The following is an 11,038-nucleotide window of genomic DNA, read 5'->3' as shown; positions in this document are numbered from 1 at the left end:
TTTTTTTTTTTTTTTTCAGTGATAGAGGGAGAGAGAGCGAGCGAGCACAGGCAGACAGAATGGCAGGCAGAGGCAGAGGGAGAAGCAGGCTCCTGCCGAGCAAGGAGCCCGATGTGGGACTCGATCCCAGGACGCTGGGATCATGACCTGAGCCGAAGGCAGCCGCTTAACCAACTGAGCCACCCAGGCGCCCACTACAATATCTTAAATAGTGGTAATACAGTAAGTCAGCTCCCACACTTCTGGTCCCAGTTTTTGATGAGGGTTTTTTGAATTTTGAATATGCTAACGGAACAATACACAGGGCTTGTTTAAGGCACACATCCCTGTTTCTGTGATCTGAGGCAGTTTGAGCGCCGCGACAAGGTGCTCATTGCTGTCATCCCAGGAAGCGCCCACCTGGGGAGATTAGGAAGCGCTTTTAGAAACCTGCCTTTCCTGGGGTGCCTGGATGGCTCAGTCAGTGAAGTGTCCAGCTCTTGGTTCAGTTTAGGTCATGATCTTTGGATCATGAAGATCTATCCGCAGGTCAGTCTCTGGTCATCATGGAGTGTGCTTGAGATTTCCTCTCTCCCTCTGCTCCTTCCCTCCCCCGACCCCTTGCATACACACTCTCTCTCCGCAAAGAGAGAAAGAAAGAAAGAAAACCGCCTTTCCTATGTGCATCAGTTTCTAGAGTGTGTGTGTGGTGCTCTGCCGAGAATTCCTTAGGGATTTTAGACATTATTTGGCTTTTGCTGAAGTTTGTCATTTGGCACAGATTGCTTGTGTGTCTTATCCCGTGAAAGGTATCAGAGTACAACAGTGGTTCTTGCCAGGGCCCCCTCCCCTTCCTGGGACATTTGGCAGTATCTGGAGACATGCTAGGTTGGCACAACTGGGAGGAGGTGCTGCTTCTGGCATCTAGTGGGCCGGGCCAGGGACATTGCTAAAAATATTATAATGCACAGAATAGTCCCTTCCCTTGCAACAGATAATGACCCAGCCTCAAATGTCAGTAGTAGGGAGGAAGACTGAAGCCCTGCCCAGCACAGTTTTAGAGTAGTTGATAACAGCCGTTGGGTATCCTTCTTGGAGCTATCGTGAGTGAATCTTAATAATTTTTTACAGATCAAACCCACTTAAAACCTTTAAGCTAATAGCATTTGTTTCAAATTCAGTGGCAGGCACCTTTCTGAAAGGAAGCCTGAGATGGAGTGGCCTGATGCGGAATCACTCCCTTGGCAGTTTCGGAAGGACACGCACAGAGGAACACCTTCTATAAATCTTAGCTAGATTTAAGATTCGTCTTAGTATTTTAAGGAGTAGCCCAGCATTCTCCCTCTTGGAATATGTACTCTCGGGCATATCTTACTGGTGAAGTTATTCTGGAAACATTTACAGTTAATGGGGTTAAAGAGACATTGAATTAATCTATTGCATTGTTCTGGTGGCGTGGTTTTGTTTGTTTGTCTGGGTTTTCCTGAAAAATGAACTGATGATGTGAGGGAGTCTGACGTTAGTGTCACTACAACCATATTTCGAAAGACTGCTGTCAGATGCCGTTTTCTTATGGTTTTTTGTCATAATAATTGGCAGTTTGAAATTCATCTTTTGACTTTCACTTGAATAGATGGGATACAAAAAACCCTAAACAGGTAAGGTGGACACTTACTGTTACATCTTTCTGGTCTTTTTCAGTAAGTATATAGTAGCATTTTGAGCGTGTAGGTGATGTTTCAACAATACTGCATTTTTTCCTGTGTCCTGTATTTTCTCTGTAAACATTTTTGCTACATAACTAATTGACTATAAGGAAATTTTGCTGTAAAAGATAAAATCGTGAAAAATAAAGGAGGGACATTTATTAAAAAGGATTCAAGGGGCGCCTGGGTGGCTCAGTGGGTTAAAGCCTCTGCCTTCGGCTCCGGTCATGGTCCCGGAGTCCTAGGATCGAGCCCCACATCGGGCTCTCTGCTCAGCAGGGAGCCTGCTTCCTCCTCTCTCTCTGCCTGCCTCTCTGCCTGTTTGTAATCTCTACCTGTCAAATGAATAAATAAATCTTTTAATAAAAAAAATGATTCAAACATGAAAAATGAATAACAGAATTAAAGATTTTATTCCTGAGAAGACTGGTTGAGTGTTTCCCAGTTCCTGGTGTTTAGTAGGTTCTAGATCAGTCTTAGGTGCCCTCTCTGTTCTGTGGAGGGCAGCTCTCTGGGGTCTTCACTTAAGAGCCACATTTCAGAGGTTACTTGTTATCTCCTCTGCGTCTTTCTCTCCACACAGGAAAGATTGAGGGTGAGGCAAGAATGAGTAACGCAGGCATTCATTAGTGAACAGTCTCATAGCTTGAACAGGGGAGAGGAGAGCCTTCTCCTCCATGTGATCAGACTGTTTGATCTCTCAGCCTTAGGGTCCTCTTTCTGTAAACAGGATATTACTGAACTGACTTCATGGGGTTGTGGTGTAGATTGTCTTTGCCTGATACAGAAGAGTTGGCTGAGTAAACATTAATATTGTTGTAAGGAAAAAAATTTAAATTTTTTGTCTCAAATATTTTGATTGGGGAGTTTGATCCACTAATGTTTAAAGTAATTACGGTAAGGAAAGACTTTTGCTATTTTACTGTTGTTCCTTATGTCTTACAGCTTTGTTGTCCCTTGTTTTCTTCCTGTCTGATTTTTTTTTTTTTGGCAGACAGAGATCACAAGTAGGCAGAAAGGCAGGCCGAGAGACCGAGGGAGGGGTGGGGAGCAGGCTCCCCACTAAGCAGAGAGCCCGATCCTGGGCTCAATCCCAGGACCCTGAGATCATGACCTGAGCCACAGGCAGAGGCTTTAACCCACTGAGCCACCCAGGCGCCCCCCTAACTCTGATTTTAGTTTAGGTGATTTCTTTCTTTCTTTCTTCCTTTACTTTTGTGATTCTCTTCTCATTTTTCCTTTGTGTATATTTTAAAGATTTTCTTTGTGTTTACCATGGAGATTATATTTAACATCCTAAATTTAAAGCCATCTATTTTGAAATGATATCAACATCAAAGACTCTCCTCCTGTGTATGTCCTTCCTCCTCCATCTTATGTTGTCCCAGATTACATCTTTATACATTGTGTGCCAAATAACATGTTTATAATTTTTTATGGATTTGTATTTTGAATTCTGTAGGAAATCAAAAGTAGAATTATAAACCCAAATGACAATAATACTAACTTTTATAGTCTCTCACATTTTTACCTACACTGGAGATAATTTCTTCATATGGTTTTGAGTGACTGTAGAGTGATCTTTTTTTTCCACTCGAAGGACTCCTTTTAGCTTTTTCTTGTAAGGCAGGTCTAGTGTTAATGAACTCCCTCAATTTTTGTTTATTGAGGAATATCTTTTTTTTTTTTTTAAGATTTTATTTATTTGTCAGAGAGAGAGAGAGAGAGCGCGAGCACATGCAGACAGAGTGGCAGGAAGAGACAGAGGGAAAGGCAGGCTTCCTGCTGAGCAAGGAGCCCGTTGTGGGACTCCATCCCAGGACGCTGGGATCATGACCTGAGCTGAAGGCAGCCGCTTAACCAACTGAGCCACCCAGGCATCCCAATATTGAGGAATATCTTAATTTCTCTCTCATTTTTGAAGGACAGACTGCCAGATATAATAATTCTCAGCTGACAGTTTTAATTTTTAAACTTATTTCCTGTTTTTAGCACTTTAAATGTTATCTCACTGTCTTCTGGCCTTCATGGCTTCTGAAGAGAAGCAGCCATTAACCTTACAGAGAGTCCTTGTATGCGACAGGTTACTTCTCTCTTGCTGCTTTCAAGATTCTCTCTTTGTCTTTTTTTTTTTTTAAGATTTTTAAAAAATTTATTTATTTGACAGACAGAGATCATAAGTAGGCAAAGGCAAGCAGAGAGAGAGAGGAGGAAGCAGGCTCCCTGCTGAGCAGAGAGCCCGATGCGGGACTCGATCCCTGGATCTGGGATCATGACCTGAGCCGAAGGCAGAGACTTTAACCCACTGAGCCACCCAGGTGCCCCTCTCTTTGTCTTTTGATGGTTAATTATATTGTTATGGGTCCTTTGAGTTTATCCTACTTGGAATTTATGGAGTTTCTTGGATTTGTAGGTTTGTGTCTTTCATCAAATTTGAGCTGTTTTTCGCCATTATTTTTTTCGAATATTTTCCTTTTGCCTCTTTTTCTTTTCTTCTTTTGAGATTCCCATAAGGTGTGTGTTGGTCTACTTATTGATGTCCCACGAGTTCTTTAAGGATCTTTTCAGTCTTCTTTTTCCTTTCTGCTTCTTACACTTGATTATTTCAGTTATCCTATCTTTAAGTTTGTGGATTTTTTGTTCTGCCTATTCAGAGATGCTGCTGGACCCCTATGGTAAATTTTTCGTTTCATTTACAGTACTTTTCAACTTCAACAGATTGCTCTTTTGCCACATCTTATAATTTCTACTTTTTTTTTTAATATTCCTGTTTGTTCCTTTGTAATTCTCCTGACTTCCTTTAGTTCTTTGTGTTTTTATTTATTTGAGCACATAACATGGTTGTTTTTTTGAAATACTTTTTTTTTTTTTTGGATTTTATTTTATGGTACTCTCGACACCCAACATGGGGTTTAATTTACAATGTAAATTTACAAAATTTACATCTAATTTACAACCCTAAGATCAGGAATCATATGCTCTACCAACTGATTCAGCCAGGTGCTGTGACATGGTTGTTTTTAAAGTCTTTGTCTAGCAAGGCTTATGTCTCACCTTCTTCAGAGATAATTTCTGTTCATTTATTTTGTTCTTTTGACCAAGTCATGCTTTCCTGTTCTTCATGGGGCGTTTGATTTTGTTGTCTTTGAAAACTGGACGTTCGACTATTATAATATAATAAACTCTGGAAATCAGGTTCTCCTTCCCAGAAGGTTTGTTGTTTTTTGTTTGTTAGAGGCTGTAGGAGTTCTCTTTGCCTAGTGACTTATCCAGACTATTACTCCAAAGACTCTTTTCCTGACAATGTAGTTCCTGAAGTCCTGTTTCTGTCTTGTGTTTGCTGTTGTTTCGGCAGAGATTTCCTGAACATGAGCAGCTCTCCTATCTCCCATGCTTTGCATATTGGCTCTGTGCCTGGGCCCTCCTTCAGTTCTTGATCAGGCTTGCACTGTGCCTAAGGATCAGCTCAAGGTGAAAAAACCAGAGTCTTCTCAGGTCTTGTATAAGCACGCATCTTGCCCTGGACATCTGTATAGAATTCTGAACTTCCTAATATGAACTGTTACTTTTTTTTTTTTTTTAAGATTTTATTTATTTATTTGACAGAGAGAGATCACAAGTAGGCAGAGAAGCAGGAAGAGAGAGAGAGAGGAGGAAGCAGACTCCCTGCAGAGCAGAGAGCCCGATGCGGGACTCGATCCCAGAACCCTGAGTTCATGACCTGAGCCGAAGGCAGCGGCCCAACCCACTGAGCCACCCAGGCGCCCTGAACTGTTACTTTTGAATGTCCTAATTTCCCAGAGAAACTCTCCCCAGCTTTTGCTTTAGGAAGTGTAGTGTATGTTTAGACTGTATGTAATGTTTTGCCATAGGTTCTGAGGATTTTTATTCAACGTGAAGTGTTTTCAAGCCTTTTCAGCCTTATTTCTGAGTTGAACAAAACACCAGAAGAGTGCCTATGTCTCTCCTGCAGGTAGTCTGTGACAGGTTAGAAGAGACATGCACAATAGTGACCAAAGTCCGTTCTGTCCCCAAACCTGGAAAACAGCCCCACACTGGCAACCCTGGCTGTCACCACTTTAACACTGTGTTTACTTTAAGACCATTACTTTAAGACTTTTTATGCTTGAAGATAATTTGTGCTTCAAGACCAAGGCCTGTTGCTACCATGCTAGAGGGAGCAGTCAGGGGCAGGAGAATCTAAAATCTGCCTGCCGTTCCGTGGCACCTCTTTCCTGATTCAGCAGTTGGTGTTTGCAGACTTCTAACTCTCTTGCAGAGTTTTTACAAATTGGTTCTGACAGTTGCTGCATGTTTTCCAGTGTTTGTTTGTGTGTTTATGTGTGGGGTGAGGGTGAATGAGAACTTGGAGCTTCTTAGTGAGCTGTTTTGCTGATGTCACTTCTGAAGGTCAGTTCTTTTGAGTGAAAATTTTAATTCTTTTAATTCTCATTTTTGTCATTTGGCACTGAGTGTAATAGTGGCCATACTTTTTCTTGGATTTAGTGACGTGACAACATTTGAGTAAAGTCAAATTTATTATCCCATTTTTAAAAAGTAAAATTTTCTAAATTACCTCGAGTACAAAATAACATGAAAGTCAGACTATTATTCTTAGTAAGTCTATCTTGATGGGGCAGCTGGGTGGCTCAGTCAGTGAAGCATCTGCCTTTGGCTCAGGTCATGATCTCAGGGTCTTGGGATCAACCCCCAAGGAACTTCAGGCTCCTTGCTCATCAGAGAGTCTGCTTCTTCCTTTCCCTCTGACCCACCTCCCTCCCCCCTTGTACACTCTCCCTCTCCATGTCTCAATTAAAAGAAATAAAATCTTTTATTTTTTAAGATTTTATTTATTTATTTGACAGATAGAGATCACAAGCAGACAGAGAGGCAGGCAGAGAGAGTGGGGGAGGCAGGCTTCCTGCATGCAGGGAGCCCGATGCGGGGCTTGATCCCAGGGCCCTGGGATCATGACCTGAGCTGAAGGCAGAGGCTTAAACCCACTGAGCCACCCAGGTGCCCCTAAAATAAATAAAATCTTAAAAAAATAAGTCTGTCTTTGCTGTTAGTAACTTGAATCAGGAAATATGAAATTCTTCAGTAGTCTGTACTATTGATATATTGGCTCCATTTTCTTTAAAATATCCCCACCCCAAAGCCAAGACCATAATAATGATTTTTGTTAAGGAAATATTTCCAAATATTTACAGTCCTAGGAAGAACATTTTACTTTAACATAAAGGAAGAAATAATTTGCATTTAAGTTATTATAATGTTTTAAAATGTTACCATGTATGTAGCACACCAGTGGGGAGGGCGGAATTCTTACTGTGGGTGGCGATGAGGATGGGATAGCAGGCCCTTGAAGGCACACTGGCTTTCCCAGCACCTGCTCTCAGTGGCTCTGTGAATTGATTCTTTTTTTTTTTAATATTTTATTTATCTGAGAGGGAGAGAGAGTGCCCACGTATGCACCCAAGTGTGAGTGGGTGGTGAGGGGGCAGCGGGTGGGGGCAGAGGGAAAGAAAGAATCCTAAGAAGACTATGAGCTAAGTGTGCAGCCTGACACAGGGTCAGATCCCATGACCCTGAGCTGAAATCACGAGGTGGCCACTTACCTGACAGAGCCACCCAGGTGCCCCTCTGTTGAATTGATTCTTGTCCCTATTGTAGGAGGAAATTGAGGCATGGAGGGTGTTAATCCGAAAGTGCATAGCTTAGAAATGATAGATTCAAACCCACATCCAGTTTCTTTTTGCCATTTTTTAAAATCACTAAGCACTATTCAAAGCCCAAAACAGCCATTAATTAGAAGATTGGAAAATCTACAAGACAAACTAAAATAGGTTTTTAAATTGTACTAATTTATCTAATCTTTTCTTTTTTCTTGGCATTTAGATTATATAAACTGCATTATACTGAAGGAAATACCATGTAATCATTAAAGTGTATTTATCCACATAGAAAGAAGAAGAAAAGTTGTAGAACAGCGTGTATGGAGTAATTGTGCTGGTGGAATTGTATGTTAAGTGTTTGCATGTGGTATAGCCAATGCGTTCCTGGATTTAAAACACCATTAAGGGGCGCCTGGGTGGCTCAGTCACATAAGCGTCTGCCTTCAGCTCAGGTCATGATCCTGGAGTCCCAGGATTGAGTCCATGTGGCTCCCTGCTCAGCGGGGAGTCTGCTTCTCCTTCTGCCCTTCCTCCACTCATAATCTCTCTATCAAATAATTAAATCTTTTTAAAAAAATTTTTTTTTTAAAGATTTTATTTATTTATTTGACAGAGAAGGCAAGAAGAAGCAGTGGGGGGTGGCAGGGAGAGGGAGAAACAGACTCCCCGCTGAGCAGGGGAGCCGGATTCTGCGTTCTATTCCAGGACCGCAGGATTACAATCTGAGCCAAAGGCCCATGCTTCACTGACAGAGCCACCCAGGTGGCCCAATAAATAAAGTCTATTGTTTTTAAAGATTTTATTTATTTACTTATGAGCAACACCGAGAGAGAGAGAGAGAGAGAGAGAGAGAGAGAGATTGGCAGAGGCGGGGGACAAGCAGGCTCCCCGCTAAGCAGGGAGCACGATGTGGGACTCGATCCCAGGACCGTGGGATCATGACCTGAGCCGAAGGCAGATACTTAACTGTCTGAGCCACCCAGGTGCCCTAAATATAATCTTTTATTTTTATTTTTATTTTTATTTTTTTAAAGATTTTATTTATTTATCTGACAGAGAGAAATCACAAGTAGATGGAGAGGCAGGCAGAGAGAGAGAGAGAGGGAAGCAGGCTCCCTGCTGAGCAGAGAGCCCGATGCGGGACTCGATCCCAGGACTCCGAGACCATGACCCGAGCTGAAGGCAGCGGCTTAACCCACTGAGCCACCCAGGCGCCCTAAATATAATCTTTTAAAAAGATAAACAAAACACCACTGGGATGACAAGAATATGTGTCTACAAATAGGCATGTTTCCTTTTTTAAAAAAAAATTGCTGTAATGAGTATGTATTTCCGTGTAGTAAGGGAAGGTTATATCTAAAAGTTGATTGCTCTGATGGAGATTAATCTGTTCTTTTAGGCATACTAGCTACTTATATCCTGCTGTAAGTAAAGCGTATTCCATTTGGGTTCTAAACCCAGTGTAATTGCTTTGCAACTGAGAAACATCTTGTGTATATTATATAATATTTGAAGATACTGGTGTATCATTTTCTTACTTTGTGTTATGCTTCTGATGTGGAAGAGTATTTAGTCTTGGGGCACCTGGCTGGCTCAGTCGTGAGGCGTTTGCCTTTGGCTCAGGTCATGGTCCCAGGGTCCTGGAATCGAGTCTTGCATCGGGCTCCCTGCTCAGCGGGGAGCCTATTTCTCCCTCTCCCACTCCTCCTGCTTGTGTTCCCTCTCACTGTATCTCTGTCAAATAAATAAATAAAATCTTAAAAACAATATTTAGTCTTGCCTTGAAATGCTGTGTCTTGTTCCTAGAACAGGTTGTGTCTGTATATTGTGGCAGCTGTGCCCACAGATAGGTAATGTCACTGTCAACTCTCAGGAGTGAGTATTTTAAAAATTATTGCCAATTCTTGGGGCACCTGAGTGGCTCTGTCAGTTAAATGACTGCCTTTGGCTCAGGTCATGATTCTGGGGTCCTGGGATCGAGCCCCACGTCAGTCTTCCTGCTCAGAAGAGGAGTCTGCTTCTCCCCATCCCCCTGCTCATGCTCTCTCTCTCACTCACTCTCTTTCAAATAAATAAAATCTTTAAAAAATAAAAATAAAAATAAAATAAAAATAATCGCCAATTCTCAAAAATTTGAGGTTTGCCCTTCTGCTCTAAAGGAGGAATGAGAAGTAATGTGGAATTAATTATTGGTGTCAATTCTACATGTCCCCCACAGGTAGCAGGTCTCTGTTTTGTTTGAGTCGCCAGACTATCCTGGTTTTGGCATCTGTGCTTTGGACAGTTCAGTCACTCTTCTCCTACCCTGTAGTAATGTCTCTTTTTTTGGATGTGTAGGCACCTGTCCGTGCTCTGGTTGAGTTGGCCCAGGAGTCTTTGGATGGCAGTTGAGGCAGCGCAGAGGCTGCAGGGCACTCGCTCTTGTTTAGAGGTAAATACTTTAAACTGTAGTACAAACATTGGTTCTTTCTGACGTCAGATCTGTTCTTCATAATGAACAAGAGCCCATGGAGAAACTGCATTTTCTGAGTGGAGTGCGTAGTGGTTGAGCTCTTTCATGCAGAGCTGTGAGGTGAGGGAGACACGGCCCTGCCTTGGCAGAAGGCAGAAATGTTGGTGTAGTCACTGGGGGTGAGGCAGGGACAGGGAGGCCGGGGGCAGCTGGCATAAGACACAGTGTGGAAGGCTGCATATGTAGGCAGATGGGCCGGGGCCCGAGGCTGGGTAGCACTTGCTTGTTTGGGAGTTTGTCCTTCGTCATCCACGGGCCTCTGCACGTGAGCGGAAGGATGAACCCGTGACCACATAGTGGGCCTGTGCCTGAGGAGAGGGGGGCTGGAGATGGATGGCAGAGCCAGGCCCGAGTCTGGCTTCGGGTGACCAGACACAGAAGCCAGCAGGGAGGCAGGTCTGCAGAACCGTGGGCACGGGACAGAGATCTTTTGGGATTGTAGAAGAGTGACCGAGTGCTTGTAACTCAGTTCCTGGCGTTCCCCACAAAGGCTGGGCATTGCTGTTGCTCCACAGACTGTGTTTCTGCAGAGGAACATGCACATTTTTGTCTCCAGATCGGGTTTCACAGCCGAGCAAATAACACCAAAACCAGGCTTTGGGGATTTCAGAATTGTACATGAGTGATTGTGAACCCATAGACTGTATCTCTCTCGTTCTAAAAATGCAGACTCACTGTGGCTCTCGTCTTCATGGTTTCCGATGACCAGCAGAGCCATAGCCATCACCTCTGCATTCCAGGAAGCAGGATGGGCACTTCCCAGAGTCCCAGGTACTTCTGTGCATTTTCTTGCCTCTTGCTGGGATTTATGGCCATACCCGGCTGCCTGGGAGTAGGGAGGCAGGAACCTGTAGGTGCTCTTGCAAGGAGGGCGGAGCAGGAATGGTTCTGGGCAGCTGGTGGAGGTGAAGTCGGTGTGGGAGCAAGGCGTACTTCTAGGCTCCAGCTGATGGTTCCTGTTGATGCTGCTGGTGGAGCGTGAACACAGGAGGCAGAGAGCCAGGGCTGAGTTCTACGGGAGAGTACTACTGCCCGGGGTCTCCTGGCTGGCCTCTGTGCAGTTTGGTTAATATTCTAATCTCATGATCTCCCCCCACCCTGTTTTGCTCTTCATTTTTTAACTGCGTCTCCTTCATTCTGTGTCTTTCTTGTCTTAGGCCCCTTTT

General features: G+C 43.4%; 1 protein-coding gene across 1 annotated transcript in view; it reads right to left on the bottom strand.

Moving 5' to 3' along the window:
- The window catches only part of LOC132004077 (nascent polypeptide-associated complex subunit alpha, muscle-specific form-like), a 35,502-nt gene extending 24,912 nt beyond the window's left edge, over positions 1–10,590 (bottom strand). Inside the window, exon 1 of the mRNA XM_059380141.1 lies at positions 10,548–10,590. Within this exon, the coding sequence (XP_059236124.1) occupies positions 10,548–10,590 (43 nt within the window). The remainder of the gene's footprint in view (positions 1–10,547) is intronic.
- Between the last annotated feature and the right edge of the window lie 448 nt (positions 10,591–11,038).

Source organism: Mustela nigripes, chromosome 16 (assembly GCF_022355385.1).
Source record: "Mustela nigripes isolate SB6536 chromosome 16, MUSNIG.SB6536, whole genome shotgun sequence".
In the NCBI taxonomy this organism is placed as follows: domain Eukaryota; kingdom Metazoa; phylum Chordata; class Mammalia; order Carnivora; family Mustelidae; genus Mustela; species Mustela nigripes.
The sequence above is the reverse complement of the archived record's forward strand: the minus strand, read 5'-3'. Positions and strand labels throughout refer to the sequence as shown.